Source organism: Triturus cristatus, chromosome 11 (assembly GCF_964204655.1).
Source record: "Triturus cristatus chromosome 11, aTriCri1.1, whole genome shotgun sequence".
Classification (NCBI taxonomy): Eukaryota; Metazoa; Chordata; class Amphibia; order Caudata; family Salamandridae; genus Triturus; species Triturus cristatus.
Window position 1 is genome coordinate 1,046,153,252 of NC_140594.1, and position 21,820 is coordinate 1,046,175,071.

At 39.7% G+C, this 21,820-nt stretch overlaps 1 protein-coding gene across 2 annotated transcripts in view; it reads right to left on the reverse strand.

Moving 5' to 3' along the window:
* LOC146785916 (anosmin-1-like) overlaps positions 1-21,820 on the reverse strand; it is a 245,790-nt gene that overhangs the window by 26,423 nt on the left and 197,547 nt on the right. For both annotated transcript variants that reach the window (XM_085635313.1, XM_085635314.1), the window contains exon 8: positions 2,456-2,591. In XM_085635313.1, coding sequence (XP_085491439.1) covers positions 2,456-2,591 — 136 coding nt within the window. The remainder of the gene's footprint in view (positions 1-2,455; positions 2,592-21,820) is intronic.

The window sequence follows — 21,820 nt, forward strand, 5'->3', positions numbered from 1 at the left end:
GGCCGGCATAGTCAACCGTAGAGTCCATCCCTCTCAACAGTGATCCTTTAACCCTACAGATAAAAAAAATTGAAAAATAGGACAAATAATGTATTTCTTGTATATTTTTTTATTAAAATAGGCTAAAATCACCAGGTCTCACAGAAACTGTGAAGGGCCATCCAAGAAATATTGCCCTCCACCAGTGGTTTTGTGAGGGTTACAACTACAGAATATTGGTAAAAAGGGGCAAACTATCATTTTACATCCATTGTCCCCATCCATTTTACATCCAATGTTCGCAAGAGATTGTCTAAAAACTGTAGGCCTTTATTAGAGTTTGATGTATTGGGTACTCCATCAAAAACGTGGTAGATGTCCGGCTGCTGTTACAAGTGCATTATAGCCTATGGTTCTAATAATACAGCAAAAGGGATATCCACCCCATTTTGACGGATTATCCCCTCCACCAAAGTATAAATATATGAATAAGGACCAATGTTTAAATAATAAGAAGTTAGCAATTGAAACAGTTTCCTATAATTGTTTATATTGTATAAAGCATATGGCTGAACTTCTACTTACAACTGTCTTTCATTTTTCCATCCTGTCTCTTCTATAATATGAACGAGAATCTCTTTGGAATTCAAAGGAATGGAAACTGAAAAATTCGACAGATGACCCAATATCATGCATTAAACGCCAGAGCTATCTCTCAAGGTTTGACATATTTTACAGGCACTGGTTGAATAAACAGCAGCAGATCTAACTGATATTACAGTCTTAGGTTTCAGAAAACAGGTATACATAGTAAGACACAGGGCAATAAAAGCCGTCAATTTAGATTAGACTATGTCACATGAACCAAGAAATAAGCAACACAGCAGCAAGCAAAGTGCATTGTGTAGCCAAAGAAACAATGCCATGCTGCCAGCAACAGAGGCCCCAAATTACTGCTGACATACACGTTTGAAAAAAGGTGTAAAAGCACTAACCTTGTGTTTTTCTGAAAATACCCTTATTGTCCCCCAAATACCACCTCTCACATTTATTTTCCTAATTTGTCATTTTCATAACATAACAAAACTCTGTCCTCAAATAACACATTTTCATCCTACTAAGAAACAGATTAATTCTCAAATCTAATTGCAATTTTCGAAATATAAAAAAAACAAATTTTAGCCCAATATCCAGTGTTTAATTTGAGCCAGTGGTTTCTGATGCTCAGCACCGGCACTTTTAATTTTCAACACTGGCACTTATGACAGTCTGCCACATGGTGCCACTGTTTGAGTGCACAACAACAGTACTTTATTAAATCAATACCCATTAAAAATTACTAATACCAGAAGACCTAGCCATTATTTTAGCTTTGGGGGCTTGGAATAGTCTGAATTGTCACACTTTTGATGCTTGGTAGTTCTTGTGGTACTGCTATTGGCAGCCCTGGCAGGGGCCTTGGGTCATGCTAGCTGCAGCGGCCGACAAGGGCCATGGAACTTATTTATTTTACAAATTAAGCACTGCCAATATCAACCTGCCCATGAAAACTACTGGGATTACATCAAGTGGTCAGGCGGACCATATTTTGTAATTAAGAAATTGCTAACATGTGGCTGAAGTTCATCATATACAAACATAAATGTCATGATGTGACCCAGGTTTTCATACATCAGTTAATGCCATATGTGCTGTAGGTATCAATTCAAATGCCATTCAATGTTTATAAAGTTCCTATGGACTCCACACAAATATACCATCCAGTGACCATGATGGACACGTGTATTTCCGCATATGCCAGTTGATGTCCTTGGGGCATTCCATTGGTACCACCTCCATATGCCAATCAACAGATCTCCACTTCCACAACATGAACATTTTATATTTGCATTATTTGTACCACTTATAAATTATGGAATGGTTTTATATACGGTGCTTTTTGATTGGCAGGGTGGAGTTTGCATAACTGTAGGGATACTTTCCAGCACAAAACAAATTTTGCTCTGGAAAATAATTCACTATTCTATACTTTGCACGGGTTTGCGTCACTTGTTTTATGGAAACCCGGTGTAAAGTTTTAGTAAATCTGGGGCTTGATTTCAGGAAGAACATGTTGGGATCCACCCTTACAATTGGTAGTCTGTTAGCAGTTTTAGTTCTCACATTTGTATAATTTCTGGTAGGCTTTAGATTATTTCTTCAACTTTACCCTCCAAATGTTAAGATGTTCTATAAATTTCAAGGATATCTAAGATTGCCGTAAACTCTAGGCGATTGATAGGTACTCATGGACACCCTTTGGCACAGTTTTTCATATTTCACTCAGCTGCTTAGTGTAAGTGGTTGAGATTAAAAAAAGAGACTTTTTGTTGAGAAATTTCAACATCTAGGGAAACATGAAAATTTCTGTTCTTCTTGTTATTGACACTGGCGCTGGTACATTCGCGATGATGAGAGAATGATGCATGTTTCTTACCGAGGAGCGGTGTATGTACATGAAGCAGAGATTTCGGACTCTTGAGACGTTTCTGACCCCAATAAGATATCGCCTGCACCTGTACCAGGTACTCTGTGTTTGGCTGCAGTCCATCCAGTTCTATTTCCGGCTTCATCTGGAAAAAAATAAACATTTATTTTGGATACATATGCCACAAGACTAGTGACTACCCTTATGCACTGTTATAAGTAGGACAGTGGGTTGCACTCCTTTTAAATGCTGGAATTGTCTTGACTATTTATGTTTAAACCTATTTACGTGCTACCAGGGAGGGTCCTACAATTAGCAAAAATCAGGGATTAATGATTCACCAAGGAATGTGATCAATACATTGGCAAATTCAAATGAACAAATTATTCCATTGTGTTTGTTTTATTCATAAACAAAGATATTGCAAAAAGCTAATGCTTGGAGACTAACTAGTGATTGTAAATATTTACGTCAAATGTGATATACACTGCTTCTCAAGTATGGAACAAGCGAATCAGAATAGAGTGCAGGGGGAGACACTTTCAATGTTGCAATAGTACTGCCATTTATGCGATGCTTATGCAACATTTATAACAATGCCTAGTTACAAAAAAATGTTCAAAAACGATTGTTGGGTAAAAAAATAAATGTATTGTGAAAATGCACATGCACAGTTGGAAGCCATATAATATGAATGTTTCATAAAGTCCAAATGCATGTGTTGACATTGGACAGCTTTAAAAATTCAACTAATGCCTCATAATAAATGCCTGGGAGTCTTTTGCATTAATACCAAATATCATAGGTTGTGCTGTGTCTAGATGCGGTATTCCCTCCTGAGTCCAGGTCTTTTGGCTCGAATGAGGAACAATCTCAGCCGGTAAACAACGTTTACCACGAAACTTTGTCCCCGCAGGGAATCACAACGCGGTCGTTACAACGACCGCGTTGTGATTCCGCATACCATTACTCCGCAAGTCGGAACAACGACTTGCGGAGGGGGGGAAGGTGTTGGATTTATAATTCAACACCTTCCCTAGTGTCCGCACAGACTGGAGTTGGAATAGTAAATTATACTATTCCAACATCCAGAGCCCCCCTCCGCAAGTCGTTGTTCCGACTTGCGGAGTAATGGTATGCGGAATCACAACGCAGTCGTTGTAACGACCGCATTGTGATTTCTTGTGGGGAAAAAGACTGTGGGATGAGGAGATAGATTCATCTCAGCCATCATAGTTTTGTGGACTCAAAATCTCTCATTTTCCCTCTTTCCGAGCATTTATTCCTGTACAAATTTCACAAGATTCTTTCTGTTGGAATGTGAAGGTAAATGTTTTAATATGTGTAGTAAATTCAGAAAAATACAGATTCAAGATTAACACAGGACTCAGGATGAGGCCTTAAACCACTGGGCAGATTTATGATTTGAGCATCAAGTCAACTACTGCAACCAAAGACGTTTTCAGAATTCACATGACAATTAAGGGTCTTTAGTTGGGGTTCTGGCAGGAAAGGCCCACATGTGCATTTGGCTGACATTTGTGTTAAAGGTATTGAGTTACTTTTGGGATGGAACATCCTACAAAGTAATAGTAAATGGGTGCTCTAGGAAAGAACTGGTCACCCCTCTCTTAAAGTTTGGTGAAAAATAAATCTGTTATTCAGATTCTATTATAATTCCAAAATTGTTGAAGCAGCTAAGCATTCAGTCTGATGTTTATGCAGCCCTCCTAACATGTAGGTCAAGTTATTTCCCAGCCGACACATGTTTCGCTCTAAGCTCATTGGCAGTAGAGCCTTTGTAATGTTGGACCTGATTCAGTTAAGCACTTTGGTTCTTGTAAGATCAGCTGGTATATGTGTGTGGTCCCGCTATGGCGTAACAAAACTTGAGGCCCCCCCTGCAAAGTATGTGGAGGGACCCCCTCTGGACTCAAATCAGAAGCTCTATGGCTGAAGTGTTGTGCTGAGGGGGGACCCTGGAGCTTGGGCCCCCCGCTCCACGGGGCCTGTGTTACACCCCTGTGGTCCCGGTCTATGAGTCTGAATAAGAGTTGTATTTATCAGCCAGTCATTGAGAGAGTGCTACCAGGCCTTTCTAAGAGCACAAAGATTTAGTACACATTTGGCTTCAAACAGCTCAGTCTCCCCCATTATGTTTGCACTACTATCATAATCTTTCAGACCGTTCTACCCTGTGACATGCGTTTCAGTATTATGGGCCTGATTACGAGTTTGGCGGACAGGGTTACACTTTTACAAATGTGACGGATATCCCATCTGCCAAATTACAATTACATTATATCCTGTGGAACTTGTAATACAGCGGATGGGATATTCGTCACATTTGTGACGGAGTATCTCATCTGCCAAACTCGTAATCGGGCCCTCTGACATGCTTTCCAATTCCATTTCGCAACGCTACCGATTTTATTATGCCCTAAAAACCCTGGGCAGGATATTCAAGCATTGAACAAAACAGGCTATAATGAGATAGAAAGCGCAGTGGGCACTAACACAATGGAGACATTGTTTTCAAAAAGCTGTAAGATTGTCCTGCTTATGGGCGTCCCTAGGTAGACGATTCCACCATTTTGTAGCCCAGTCTAAGAAATGTCTACCGCCCTATCGCAGCTGCTTATTCATAGGGATAGAGATGAGCGATTTCATTGGTTGGCAGAATGACATTGCTCTTCATCGGGTAAAGAGTTTGAATGTTGGATGCAGCATAAGGTGTAAAAGGGATACAGTATAAACATTTTAAAACTAGTGGCGGTCGATATTTAAAATTCAACTGCAAAGTTGACGTAGTAGAAATGTTGAAGTGGCTCTATGAATAGCTAAAAAAAACATGTAGGTGACATACAAGCACCACACAGTGGCAACCACGCTCTTTTGATTAAAAAATAAGGCATAGTAATCTCTGTTTGGCCATGACACCACAGGCTCCTCTCTAGATGATCTAAGAAGGCCGCTTAATCACTGGTGTCAAAGACCAACAATATGAGTGAAGCATCCTCAAGCTGATCCAATCTAGCACCAGACACTGACCAATCGGAACATGAAAAACCATAGCCTCTGTACCTCTTGCTTGTCAATACCTAACTTGCTGATTATCTAGCACTCGATTGGATTAAAGTAAAACCTGCAACTTTTGAAAAGCGTTTTAGGGGGGAAATGAATGTTAGAAATTGATTAACTTGATAGAATGATGCATTATTTATTTATTTATAAAGTTTAATATAGTGCGAACAAGATCCCGAAGGATATCAGAGTGCTTTACATAGGAAGGAGGGAAGGACATAAATCCAATATAGACAACAGCAAGAATACACAACAGGAATTCTCGCCTAAATCCCAGACAAATAAACGCCTTAATACCAGAACAAAAGAATCAAGGAGAACAGCACAATAAAAGAGTAAGTAGCGTACTAAGAAAGGAGGTAAACAATACGGAAAAAGGAGTATATATAGTGATAAAAAACCTGATTATTGACTATTGGTCATAGTACAATTTTTCTAGATACATCATAAATCTTACAGATAAATATAAAATGTGACAGGGTTTGGGAGAATGATTCATCACACGGACAGAACAAAATATTTTTTGGGGTTTAATTGGCCAAGGGGGAAACTCAAATGGCATTTGAAGTTACCTAGATGAAACTCCGCCAGTAATGCCCTTTCCCTTGCGTTATTTACGCACAGCTAATATGGTTCGACCATGCCGTGTTTAATTAGTCCAGTGCAAAGGGTGAAGCAAATGAGCTCTTTCTGCGCCACGAATGATGATCATAGGGTCAAACTTATGGAACTCTGGCTATGAGTCGCTGAAAAGAAGTTGTTTCCATTGAATTCATTATAAGCATCAGCTCTGCTTCCAAAATAAACAGAAGAGTGGGTGGATAAAGCCCATTTTCATTGGCCCAAGACTCTATAGTTAGAGGCCAGCTCCTCCCTACATGTACAGTGGGACATCAACATTACCAGTTAGTACAGAACTCTTAACAAAATCCCATATTTTCAGACACTTGCAATTAAAAGCAAGCAAAGCTTGATAAACTCCTGGATGACGGAATAGATGGAGCAGTTTTATGCTGTTCTATGTTTTTAAGGACTTTAAATTTTCGTGTTCGATCTGTCAAAGGCATAGCGTAAGCCACCCATGCTTCAATGACTGCATTGTTAGTTTTTTAATTTGTTGTAAAAAGTTTGCTTGAGTCATGATGACATTTTATTTTATTTTATTTATAAAGTTTTATATAGCGCGAACTTGATCCCGAAGGATATCAGAGCGCTTTACAATTTGCGGGAAGGAAGGTAACAGATCAAAACCTGAGTCAAATGGGGAATCTAATAGGCATTGAAACAAATAGTGCACATATAACAGATCATTTATAAACCTGGGTGACCGAAGAGTGGGCTAGACGATGGAGCATAATGACATAAGGGGAGCAAAAACAATAATCATATACAGGAATAATAACCAATAATGTTAAGTTTGTTCATGAATTTTGCAATTACTTCAGTAGGAATTTGTTTAAAGATTTAACATTTTGTCATTTTAAAAGGGCACATTTGTCTATAATCATTTTATCCCAGTCTTCTTGATCCCTTTCAATAGAAATTAATAGCATGGTGTAAAACTCCAGAAATGGAACCAGTATCAAGGAGATAGATTGCACTTTCTGCTATCAGAAGCCATCTACCCATCAGGGAAACTACATCAAATTATTAATGAATTTTAAACCCAGAATGTAGTGAATCAAAAGCGACTCGGCTCTCAGGAACTCTGTGACTCTCTGATTACTCACTTCATTACATAAGCACCTGGAATATACAATGCGAAGAAATGGGAATCTAATCTTAGCCTCCTATTCAAACCTCTGTCTCACACAACAAGTCTCAATCTGGAGTTGCTCTGGTTCAAACCCCAAAACTCTGAAGGCGTCACCAGTATTCAAGGATGTTTAAGAACTTAAAAGCTGTGCTGCCTTCCTGGGGAGAACATGATACATTTGGTCCCATGAGTTTGTTCTTATAAGTGGGTTAGAAATTTTAAACTTGGAGACCAGCACGTAACAGTTAGGAAGTACAGATCATAGAATGACTTTTGCAAAATCGTGTATTAATTACAGATCAATTACTCTACAAAAATGATTAATATGGATACCTGGATTAGGAAACAACCAATAATTATTTACTATAGCATAAAGGAGATACAAGGTATGGGGAGAGGAGTTGGCCTAATGGCTAGGGTGGTCGACCTCGAATCGGGAGAACTGGGTTCGAGTCTCGGCAAGGACGCTGAACATCCTTTGATTGTGGGCAAATCACTTAATCTCACCTTGCCTAACAAAAAAACAATAAATCAATAAATAAATGAATGTGTCCTCATGTAAGGCAACTGGTGCTATGTAAAGCACTCTGATACCCAATACCTTCGGGTCAAGTTTGTGCTATATAAAACTCTGAAAAATAAAAAAATGTGAACATTTGACCAAAAATTTCACCAATTAGATCCTACATTTTAGCTCCAAAGTAACAGGGTTATTTAGATTTAGGGATTTGGCAGAGAGGAATAATCTCAGTAAATCCACATTCCTCCTGTTTCACCGAACCCATGGGTCCTCTGCTGCATCTGGATGTTGCCATCAGTTGAGCCTGTTGGCTGTCCCACCACAAACCTTCTACCGGCAACCCCTTCACATGGCCATCACAGGACCGCAGGCTAATGATAATCAGAAGGCCTGCAATATTTAGGACGGGGGTCCCAATATTCCCTTTTCTTGAACATAGGCATGGTTGACTTGTCCAGTAAAAAGCCAAAATGTCCTTGATATGCCATGAGGAAACTCCCTAGGCATGATGGTCATGTCTTTCTTGTTTCTTATACATCAATCTGCACTAGGAGATTTTGAATCTGAGAAACATCAGCATTACAGAGCGGAACCATAACTTAGTGGCCCATCTTAGCAAGAGGTGTTGGCAATAGTGCTTCTGCAGGGTCAATGAGAAGAATTTAGTTTGTGTTTTTTTTGTTTATATAGCGTGAACTTGAACCAAAGGTATCAGAGCGTTTCACATGAGCACCAGTTGCATTACAGACGGACACATTCATTTTGTTAGGCACAGCAAAACACAAATGATGCTCTAGCCATAAGGTGTCTTTACATCTGTTTGTCAGAAAACTGCATACAGAAATATCGAAAGATTCTGGGAAACCAAACCTGACAGTTTGGTTGCATCGACAAACCCTATGATGCTAGTCATGATGGATGACTGGCATAATAGTTTTCTAGTTTGGATCATTTGTTTTGTTGATGCTGTAGGTGCCCGTATCCTATAAGACTGGTTAAATCTTGTCCAAGATAGGCTGGATTAATAATGGCGCACGGGGACCCTGATGAAGTGCAGCATCCTGGACAATATTCATCCAAAGCAAAGTAACTCCATCATTGAACAAGGACATCAGAAGGTTGCATAGCTGTTGTGATGGTGTCATGCGTGGTTCATCAGCAAGTGATATGGCCAATTCTTCATAACTCACAAGAGTGCTTTTGCTTACTTATCTGTTTCCGCGACAAATGATGTTTGATTAGCATGTGGACACAACTTCTTCCAAAGGTTTTCAAGAGTTGGACCACTTTGTTTCATGAGCCAGGGCTCTTAGTAGACCTATTTGTTTTGAAGAGCTTTTAAGTGATTTAGCTGGCAGGCTTGTAACAGTAGATACAGAGAAGATAATTTTTCCTTAGTGAAGGGCCCATACTATTGGCAAGAAGTGGTGCTCCTACTGATGTATGGGATGTCCCTGGTGGAAACTATGCTCTGCTGTTGGTAGGTTTGAATACCACGAAGAAGGTCTTTGTGCTCTGAAACCCCTGTATAAATCCAGGTTCTGTCTTTCACTCTACATATGTTATAACTCTCAAAGCACTTGGTCCTCCAGTAAAAAGTCTGTTCTATGTTACAATAATTTCCATGTTATTTATGGTGGGCCAGCAATTTTCGGTTCCAGTCGTTAAAGACATATGTGCATATTATCATTCCTAGGGCAGGCATTCAGAGTCACCGTACTAAGATTATGAGGTGACATGACTTATGTGGGAGCTGAGCCTCCGCCGTGGTAGCACACACATCACTGCAGTGAAGTTACATTTAGCCTGCTGCTCAGTCTGGGGTATTTTCTTCTGAGTTTCCCAGTAATTCTGTTGGGATGAGAGCAGAAGGAATCTTCTTGTGAAATAGTTTGGGAAGACATGCAGGAACTGACACAGGTCATACAGGTCCATGAATGTGATTCTCCACTAATGCATTATAGGGACTATTTTCGTCTTCCCCTGGAGTTACCGATGCTGTGGAAGTCAGTATCCCCGTTGAGCCGCAGGGTGAGAATTGCACCAGCATGCAATATTATCTTAAGTGTGAGACTTGGCACATGAGAAAGAAGGGACCTGTTAATGAGTGTCAACCAAGGAAAACAATACTTCCCCTTTAACATTCACTCACCTGCAGTTCCTGGCTCTGACTACGGCTTCAAGGAGGAAGGTCGCCACGTGTGAGTGGTAGGCATCCTGCGAGGGGATCCAGAGGTGGAGATTACTGTGCTTACTCAGAGGAGAGGTAGGAGCAGTACCCATACAAAGGCAGTGTAGCTGCACACTAGTCACCTCTAAACCAAGCAAAGTCAAGTGGCCACTTCTGGCCACTTCTGTCCTCCTACTCCTGTACCCACAGGCCAGATGCAGAAGTGTGGTTGGGCACTACAACACAGTCACACCTGCACAATGGAATCTGCGAAGCAGAAGAAGGGAGAGAGAAAGAGGGGCGTGTGAGGGGGCACTCTGAGCGTGTACAAACATCTATCAAATGTTGCCATAAAGGTTAGGGCACCCCCTCACATTGGAGTATTTCATCATGTACGTATCCCGTGACACATTATTTGGAGGTTTGTGGTCCAGCACAATTTTAACAGCAGCTTGTTTTCTTTCTGATGCATGATAGGAATATTCCCAAGGGCCATCTTCTGATGAACATATTTCTATACACAATATTCTTGAGCACTGCTCTGCTGGCAGCCTGGTGGCACTGTACTCAGTGTGAGGACAACTTCATGCTGGCCATATGGGGTCAACTGACAACAGGTGGCCCAGTGCAGTTTCTTGCTGCTAGAGGGAAAAGGTCACTAATGTGAAGGCATTTTTATGATCATGTGAGTGCAATTCCCTACCTCTATGGGCCTGTTTACATATCTTTTATATGGGATTGAAGACTATAATTGAATTTGAATCCATGTCCTTGGCCAAAAGCACTGTATGAGAGACCTGCTCACTGCCTTTTCTAAATAAATATATAAATATATATAAATATATATATATATATATATATATATATATATATATATATATATATATATATATATATATATATATATATATATTTTACAGCAGCTTGTGATACACTCCCGCTTTCGTACGGAAATCACTAGTACAGACCAGCTTGTGCAGCATTATTTTTTTATTTTCTACTCCTCATATGTCAGGACGCGTTTCGGCCGTCCAAGCGGCCTTGATCACCTGATCGCACGTCACTGATAGACCCGTTTTTAAAGTGCAAGTGCATGGATCAACAATAGACATAGATGACATACTCTGTTTTCCTTACTTTAGATCACTGGAAGTTGACCATCATTGATCATATTATAATTTATAAGGAAAACAATCTTAATTGTATAATACACATGTATGCCAATAGTGCAACTCACAAAATTAAAGCCTAAATACATTAGTACTTGCATATAAATATGCATGTCTAAGTGAGTTATCTTAGGGCAAATGTATAATGAGAATGTCATTGATTGTTAAAATTACACTTAAGTTGATTCATTGCATAATATAAAGTGCTCACCGAAATAAAGTGCTATAGTTACATCCTTTTAAAGTATACACAATACTAAAAAATAGATATACTATGATACAATAAAAACCATGAAATATGTAACATTGCAACAAACAATCAGGAACATGAAATTGGAAGAGAATACTCTCTAGAGGGATATCATATATGCATTACAATTTATCTATAGAGGATCTGGTGGAATACCAATCAACCATGCTGTTTAAAATTAATTCAATAAAACCAGCTTGGTGACGCAGTTAAAACAATCAATATAAAAAAACAAACATAGATAAAACTACCCATGAAATTCCTCTAAAATTGATTGTAAAAAACCAGCGTCCACATAAACATAGCCAATTACAATACAGATAGCCATATAGTATAGGGCACCCTCTATTTCCAAATAGATATTAGAGTAGGGTGTGAAGATCTTCCGTCGTGTTTAACCCACCTGGCCATTTGCTATTAAACTCCAATATATAGTTTGTCTCTAGCCTACGGAGGGTAGCCTCCCTATCCCCTCCTCTTTTTGTTGTAGGGATGGACTCAATAGCAAAATAGTGAAGAAATCGCGGGTCACTATTGTGCGTGGCTTCAAAATGTCTAGCGACAGGGTAATTCTGATCTTTGTTTGTTATTGCCCTCAGATGTTGGAGGATTCGCTTATGAACTGCCAACTTTGTGCTGCCAATGTATTTAAGATGGCAGTCACATTCAAGGACATATACACAGAATTCCGTTTTGCAGGTTAGATGTTGCTTTATTTCTCTATCATTGTTGGAGAAAAATGTCCTGTATTTTTTGGTATTTACACCAAATTGGCAGGCTCTGCAGCTTGTGCACTTAAAAAATCCTTTCCTTGCTGTGAGCCAGCTCTCCTTTTTACAGAGCTCCTGGCTATTTCTCGACAGGACATTACCCATACTAGTGGACTTTCTGAAGGCTATGGCTGGATTGTATGGCATCAATTCACCAATCACGGGATCATCTCTGACAAAGTGCCAGTTCCGTCTAACAATATTTCTCAATTGTTTCTCCTGTTTTGAATAGGTAAAAATTAAACGGACTGGCTCCACTTTGTCAGTAACTGTTTTGGTCTTATATTGGAGAAGTTTTTCCCGGGGCTGAAGATTTGCTTTGGTTATGGCCGCTTTAATAACTTTGGGGCTGTATCCTCTATCTAAAAACCGTGCCTGACTTTCCATTTGTTTAATCTTCATGTCTGCTGGGTCACTGCATATGCGCTTAATTCTAAGCATCTCCCCATATGGGATACTATTTATAAGATGTTTGGGGTGTGCACTTGTGGCGTGTAACAGTGTATTACCAGCGGTCGGTTTCCTAAAAAGGGTAGTTGTTAATACATTATTGTGAACTAAAATTTCAACATCTAAAAACGTCACCGAGCTTTTACTAATATTAGATGTAAAATTTAAGTTAAATTCATTGTGATTGATATTTTCTACAAAATGTAAAACACCCTCCTCAGAACCTCTCCAGACAATAAATAAATCATCTATAAAACGCCACCAGGAGACTATGTTGTTTTTGCAGACTTGATCATAGTCACGATGGAGGACCAACTCTTCCCACCAGCCCATAAATAAACAGGCATAGCTGGGGGAAAAGCTGGCCCCCATAGCCACGCCTTGTACTTGCTGATAAAATTGATCATTAAACAAAAAATAATTGTTTTCCAAACAGAAAGATAACATACTAAGTAACATTCGTGTATGTTCAGTGTGTTCCATTGGTCTTCTGTTTAAAAAGTACTCCACTGCTCTTAGGCCATCCATATGCTTAATACAAGTATATAAGGAAGTCACATCCAGTGTCACTAACAAGAGTTCAGAGCTCCATACCAGATCCTTGATTTTGTTCAAAAAATCACTGGTGTCTTGTACGTAGGAATCTAGGTTTTTCATGTGGGTCTGGAGAAAGTAATCTATATATTGTGAAAGATTTTCAAGAGGTCCATTACACGCTGAAATAATGGGCCTTCCAGGAGGGGCTGTTAAACTCTTATGGACTTTGGGTATAAAATAAATATATGGTACAAGTGGATAGTCCTTTTTGATAAATTTGTACTCATCCCAACTTAACAGTCCTAAGCCCTTCCAAGCCAATAGACTCTGAAATAGTTTATCTTGCATAGCTTTGAATTTCACAAGGTTACTTTTCCTATAACACTGGATGTCATCTAACTGCCTGTGAGCTTCCTTCAAATAAATTGTTACTGGCCAAAGAACAATGTTGCCACCTTTATCCGAGTTCCTTATTATCAGGTCCCCTTTGCGTAGCTTCTCCATCAATTGGTGGTATTTTCTTTCAGTATTAGAGTATTTTTTCTTTTGTCTGGTCACTGCAAAAGTCAATCTTTTAATCTGCCCAACCACATGCTCGTTGAATGCGTCCAAACCATCGTTGGAAGATAGGGGGACGAACTTAGATTTGGGTTTGAAATGAGTTTCCACTCTTTTCTGGCCAATGAAAGCTGATGCTTCCTGTGTGTTACTATTTTCACCTGAAGCCAGTTGGCACATGTCCTGTAACAAACCCAAGTCTGAGATTTTTAATCCAGGGGGGTCTTTCTCATTCGTTATTTGTAGAACTTGATCCGAATTAGCTCTTTGTAGATGATATTTCTTGAGCTTTAGCTTGCGGATAAATTGATATATATCGGCTCTTGTTTTGGTGTATTGAAAGTTTGATTCAGGACAAAAGCTTAGCCCTAGACATAGCAGTTGCTCTTCTGCTGCTGACAGTTCAATTCGACCATTTTCGTCTTCCCCTGGAGTTACCGATGCTGTGGAAGTCAGTATCCCCGTTGAGCCGCAGGGTGAGAATTGCACCAGCATGCAATATTATCTTAAGTGTGAGACTTGGCACATGAGAAAGAAGGGACCTGTTAATGAGTGTCAACCAAGGAAAACAATACTTCCCCTTTAACATTCACTCACCTGCAGTTCCTGGCTCTGACTACGGCTTCAAGGAGGAAGGTCGCCACGTGTGAGTGGTAGGCATCCTGCGAGGGGATCCAGAGGTGGAGATTACTGTGCTTACTCAGAGGAGAGGTAGGAGCAGTACCCATACAAAGGCAGTGTAGCTGCACACTAGTCACCGCTAAACCAAGCAAAGTCAAGTGGCCACTTCTGGCCACTTCTGTCCTCCTACTCCTGTACCCACAGGCCAGATGCAGAAGTGTGGTTGGGCACTACAACACAGTCACACCTGCACAATGGAATCTGCGAAGCAGAAGAAGGGAGAGAGAAAGAGGGGCGTGTGAGGGGGCACTCTGAGCGTGTACAAACATCTATCAAATGTTGCCATAAAGGTTAGGGCACCCCCTCACATTGGAGTATTTCATCATGTACGTATCCCGTGACACATTATTTGGAGGTTTGTGGTCCAGCACAATTTTAACAGCAGCTTGTTTTCTTTCTGATGCATGATAGGAATATTCCCAAGGGCCATCTTCTGATGAACATATTTCTATACACAATATTCTTGAGCACTGCTCTGCTGGCAGCCTGGTGGCACTGTACTCAGTGTGAGGACAACTTCATGCTGGCCATATGGGGTCAACTGACAACAGGTGGCCCAGTGCAGTTTCTTGCTGCTAGAGGGAAAAGGTCACTAATGTGAAGGCATTTTTATGATCATGTGAGTGCAATTCCCTACCTCTATGGGCCTGTTTACATATCTTTTATATGGGATTGAAGACTATAATTGAATTTGAATCCATGTCCTTGGCCAAAAGCACTGTATGAGAGACCTGCTCACTGCCTTTTCTAAATAAATATATAAATATATGTAAATATATATATATATATATATATATATATATATATATATATATATATATCGTATTCCAATCTCCAATAAAACGCACACTCGAAGAAATATGCTTATGAAGAAGCTAATTTATTGCTCGTTACGCGTTTCGACAACTTAATGTCTTGATCACACGAACCGTGAAGACAAAAATGACGTGCATAAATAAACATGGGATATGGAGGAAGGACTACCTTGACATCATCATTAGTTCTGTCACTTACAATTGTCGGCCATCTTGTAGTGGTTTGGATACACGTAATACATAATGGAAAACAAAGAACGTAAATCCTATGAAATTATTCTGTTTCAATTCCCAATATACAGATACAGTACTAGACTACATAAGTATATTCTACTCGCACTAGTGGCTAAATATATTAATAAAAAGGGAAACAAGAAAAAGGAAATACGATCCTCATAACACGTGTTATGGCTTATGTCAACATTATACAAAAGGTTTTCCACAAAATGTAATAGCAATGAACAACATGGTAATTGTCTGCTAAAGTGCATATTGTAGTGAGATGGGGTACATGATTAGTTTCCTGCGCACTAGTGGCATGAGGATCATGCTATATGTAGAACCTGCACATGAGTTAATTATATACACACAAATGTCTAACTTATTATCCAAAAGGACGGTCAAGTTCATACTTAATCCTACCCCTCTAGAATCGAGGCCTTACATGTATATCAGCGTTAGTGACAAAACTGGTGAAGCAAAGGCAAATGCCTACTATACTCGTGGTATAGTCCACTTCCTACCAATAATATCCATGTAATATCGTGAACAGTGATATAGTGAAAAAAATTATTGATCAGACTTTCAAACATTAAGAAATAAGAAGATGGTTAAAAAGTCTCTTATCTTGTTTCTCATGTGTTTCCGAGCCCGGGGAAGAAAAGGGTAGGGTGCCCGTGCAGTGACCATACTAGACAGTGGGTCCCTTCCTTTCTTCCTGTGAAAGTGAAACAGACAAGAGAAATTTAAAATTAGCAGATTTAGGAAAATATAGGAAAATAATCTGTACCAATATAGAATCAAGGCAAAATGTCATTGATTATAATTATTGCTCAATAAAGATTAACAACACAGTTTCTCTATATTAGACAGTTATTCCTCATACAAATGCGTTGCCATTTCATCATCCATATTATGTCCTCCAGGGAATTTGGTTTCCAGCTCTAGTATCCATTTTGATTCTTTCTTACGAAGAGCCAATTCCCTGTTGCCACCCCTGTTGCCAAGAACGATTTGTTCAATCGCAAAAAAGCGCAATAGGGCACTGTTAGAATTATGGAATCTTTTAAAATGTCTGGCAATGGGATAATGTGTATCTACATTGATGATCGCTCTCAAATGTTCCATTACTCTTTTTTTTTTTTTTTTTGATCATACATGTAGTACTCCCCACATACCTGAGTTTGCAGGGACACTCCAATATATACACTATGTACGTACTACTGCATGTGAGGAACTGATTAATTTTCCATTTCTGTACTCTACCAGGAATGCTAAATTCCTGAATTGAAGGACTGAATTTACACGATCTACAGTGACCACATGGGAAGAAACCCTTGAGGTCATGAAATGTACTTTTTTTCGTCATAGTGATATCACTTTTGACAAGAATATCCCTAAAATTTCTCCCTTTTCGGTAGGTGACTTTGGGTCTTTCCCCTATTTCTGAGCCCACAATGTTGTCTGTCTGTAGGATGTTCCAATTGTCGCACAAGATTTTGTGTATTTTCTTCGAGTGACTATTGAATGTTGTTATCACTCTTGTGACCGGACTATTGGTATCTACTTCAGATGTCTGGCCTAGTGACTCCTCTCTGCTGACTTTAGCGATCTTCGCTAGTGCTTTTTTAAGTACCCATTCGGGGTAACCGCGTTCTCTGAATCTTTTGAGTAGGACTCCTTGTTCATGAATGTATTTTTCATCATTGTTGCAGTTTCTTCTTGCCCTCAGTAATTCCCCATATGGAATACTCCATTTGAGGGCTTCTGGGTGTTCACTGAGGGCATGAAGAAGACTGTTACCAGCTGTCTCTTTCCTGTACAGACTGGTAATGATTTTATCCTGTAAGACTTCAATCTTGATGTCCAAGAATTCAGCATGTGTTTTACTAAAATTATGTGTCAGAGCAATATTGTATTTGTTGGTGTTAAGTTTCTCAATGAAATTTAAAGCTTCTGATTCGCTACCTTCCCATATGATCAGCAGATCGTCGATGTACCTTTTCACTACTGACTTGAAATCATCTGCCATATTGGGATCACCACGAATTTCCTCTTCCCACTTCCCTAGGAACAGATTCGCAAAACTTGGCGCGAAACATGTACCCATCGCGGTGCCTCGAACCTGTTTGTACAAGGCACCGTTGAAGAGAAAGATGTTATTCTTCAAACATATTGATATCATGTCTGTGAGCATGTTAGTGTGTTCCAAATCGATGCTACGTGCATTGAGAAAATGTAAACATGCTTCGATACCCTGGTCATGATCTATGATCGTATATAGTGTATTTACGTCCAGAGTAATCAATGAGTACTCTTTTTTCCACATAAACCCTTCGATTATGTTAAGGAAGTCTTTGGTATCCCTAACAAACGATGGTAATTCAGTGACATACTCTTTGAGGAACTGGTCGACATACTTGGAAATGTTCTCCAGTACATTTCCTACTGAGGATACTATAGGCCTTCCTGGGGGGATTGTGGGAGGTTTATGGATCTTTGGAAGAAGATACAACACTGGTAATTTAGGGTAATCTCTCTTTAGATAACAATATTCCTGCCAGGTAATGATGCCCTGTTCTTGCCACTCAGCAAGTTTCCCCCATGTGGTGGTTATGCTTGCATTATATGTACTTGTATCACAGGTGCAATAAAATTCAGCATTGTTCAGTTGTTTTTCAGCCTCTTCAATATACATTTTTCTATCCCACAATACTACGTTTCCTCCCTTATCCGAGGGACGTATCACCAGACTGTCATCTTTAGCCAAAGACAAGATTACATTGCGCTGTTTAGGAGATAAGTTGTAATTAATGTCATGGTTATCTTTAAGCCTATGTTTCTGTTTCTTCAGTTCTTTGGTTACCACGTCCTGAAAAGTATCAATTGAATCGTAAGGTAAATTGGGATAAAACACTGAGCGTGGTTTGAAAGAGGTACAAGCAGCTTTGTCAGTCACAAACTCAGACTCAGACCATTCCTGGGTTGGTGATTCATCTATGTTAGTTCCAAGATCAAAGACTGTATACAGTATATCTGCGTCACCAACTGTAAGATTACTATCACTTGGATTGGTGGATGTTATTCTGTTCTCAGAACAGGTTGCATTGTTCTTGAGCATGTGCCATTTTTTTAATTTTATCTTCCGCACAAATTTAAAAATGTCTATACGTGTATTGGTATAGTTGAAAAGTTCTGTAGGACAAAAGGATAGTCCCAAACATAATGTTGTTTTATCAAAAAGCGTCAAAGTACGTGATGAAAGGTTGATTATAGTTTTATTTACCGTTTCCTGATCCATCATTGCTGAATTTTGTTGGAGCCTCTTCTTCTTGTTCCCACTGGCTCGCTGTTTCTTTGTTCGATGCTTGCGTTTAAGTCGTCTCTGTTTACTCCTCCCCTGTCTCTTCCTCTTCTTCTTCCGCGGCCCCTTCCTCGGCCCCGAGCTGGTGGAGTTGGGGTGGGAGTTGTCTTTCCAGGTTGTCGACTTTTTTTCATCACGCGGAACTCGTCTAAAAAAGTGGCCTGTCGTGTAATTACTTCCACTTCCGAAGATGAACTCACTGTCCGTATTGACACATCCGTATCCGAATCAGTTGCTTCATTTTGTGTTACTGTTGTTTCTTTGATAGTCGTTGGTTCCACTTGCAAAGATGTTTGGTTATATAGATGGTCATACTTGTGACTATATGTAAGAATACGGCCCGTCTCATAGTCTATACAATCTCTATGGAGCTTCCTTTGTTTCCGAAGCTTTATTTCTTCTTCATGCTTCAATAATCTGACTTTAAGGTCTTCCTTGAATTTAATGATACTTTGTTGATCTTCATTTTTCTTTAAATCTTCTTCAAGCTCCAAGATTTCTTTCAAAATATTTTCTCTATCTTCCCACGCATATTTAATTAATATGCTTAGCATTCTTTGTGAACTTTCCGCTGAATTTTCTGCCCAGTCATCCAACATACGTGGATTGGGCGATTCGTGGGAGGGAGTTATATATATTCTCAGACCACGCGGAACCATTGATTTATCAACATAACCCTGCAGGAAAATTGCTTCCCACCACTTTGACTTTTCCTGCCTTTTGAGCTTTTCATATTTTTTCAGTTGACTACTTAGAATATTGTCTTTGTTATGGGCAGGTAATGTAGTAGACCGCCCTTTCCCAGGTGCTCTTGCAAACAGGGATTGCGCAGCTTTGCGCCTTTCATTTTCTTCCTCCATGTTGCCACTGTAGAAAAAATTGTGAAGGTAAGAAACAAAGTTCAGACCTTAGGCACGCGTTCGAGAAACTAACTGGAATTGAGGCTTGTATACCGCTTAGTACATAGTTCCTTCTTTAGTTTCTGGATTCATTGCGCTTCTTCATTCAAGCATATATACTTCCCCCTCTATATAGTGTGGGGTTCCTGATGCCACGATAATGTTCACTCGTTCTTGCAAGGGGACATGATCCTACTGGCAAAGTATTAGTAAACAGAGGTTCTGCAACTGTGTTGTTAATCTTTATTGAGCAATAATTATAATCAATTACATTTTGCCTTGATTCTATATTGGTACAGATTATTTTCCTATATTTTCCTAAATCTGCTAATTTTAAATTTCTCTTGTCTGTTTCACTTTCACAGGAAGAAAGGAAGGGACCCACTGTCTAGTATGGTCACTGCACGGGCACCCTACCCTTTTCTTCCCCGGGCTCGGAAACACATGAGAAACAAGATAAGAGACTTTTTAACCATCTTCTTATTTCTTAATGTTTGAAAGTCTGATCAATAATTTTTTTCACTATATCACTGTTCACGATATTACATGGATATTATTGGTAGGAAGTGGACTATACCACGAGTATAGTAGGCATTTGCCTTTGCTTCACCAGTTTTGTCACTAACGCTGATATACATGTAAGGCCTCGATTCTAGAGGGGTAGGATTAAGTATGAACTTGACCGTCCTTTTGGATAATAAGTTAGACATTTGTGTGTATATAATTAACTCATGTGCAGGTTCTACATATAGCATGATCCTCATGCCACTAGTGCGCAGGAAACTAATCATGTACCCCATCTCACTACAATATGCACTTTAGCAGACAATTACCATGTTGTTCATTGCTATTACATTTTGTGGAAAACCTTTTGTATAATGTTGACATAAGCCATAACACGTGTTATGAGGATCGTATTTCCTTTTTCTTGTTTCCCTTTTTATTAATATATTTAGCCACTAGTGCGAGTAGAATATACTTATGTAGTCTAGTACTGTATCTGTATATTGGGAATTGAAACAGAATAATTTCATAGGATTTACGTTCTTTGTTTTCCATTATGTATTACGTGTATCCAAACCACTACAAGATGGCCGACAATTGTAAGTGACAGAACTAATGATGATGTCAAGGTAGTCCTTCCTCCATATCCCATGTTTATTTATGCACGTCATTTTTGTCTTCACGGTTCGTGTGATCAAGACATTAAGTTGTCGAAACGCGTAACGAGCAATAAATTAGCTTCTTCATAAGCATATTTCTTCGAGTGTGCGTTTTATTGGAGATTGGAATACGAGGAATAATACCGGTGAGGGCATACCGGCTAACGCACCACCTGACATCGGGCTCAATCCCGGAAGGACCCGCTTTGACAAGGAATTACAATACGAGGGATTGGAGCCGGCCGCGACCCCCTGTTTGGATTACCGGTGAACACTTAACGGCGAATAATACCGAGGATCGGCAAGGTTTCTTAACCACCAGAGGTAAGCCCGTCTTTGTCCTTAGCGCCGTGGCGAGAATGCACGCGTTACCGTAGGGTTGGGGCGGCTTCTCTATACGGTTGCCGAGGCAGAGGGGGGTACTTACTCTACTGGGCAGGTTATGAATGGCATTCAATGCGAAATACAAAAGCGCATTGCAAGAAACGAGGCTTGGATACGATACAGAATCTTGTACCATTTGCAGAACCTCTGTTTACTAATACTTTGCCAGTAGGATCATGTCCCCTTGCAAGAACGAGTGAACATTATCGTGGCATCAGGAACCCCACACTATATAGAGGGGGAAGTATATATGCTTGAATGAAGAAGCGCAATGAATCCAGAAACTAAAGAAGGAACTATGTACTAAGCGGTATACAAGCCTCAATTCCAGTTAGTTTCTCGAACGCGTGCATAAGGTCTGAACTTTGTTTCTTACCTTCACAATTTTTTCTACAGTGGCAACATGGAGGAAGAAAATGAAAGGCGCAAAGCTGCGCAATCCCTGTTTGCAAGAGCACCTGGGAAAGGGCGGTCTACTACATTACCTGCCCATAACAAAGACAATATTCTAAGTAGTCAACTGAAAAAATATGAAAAGCTCAAAAGGCAGGAAACGTCAAAGTGGTGGGAAGCAATTTCCCTGCA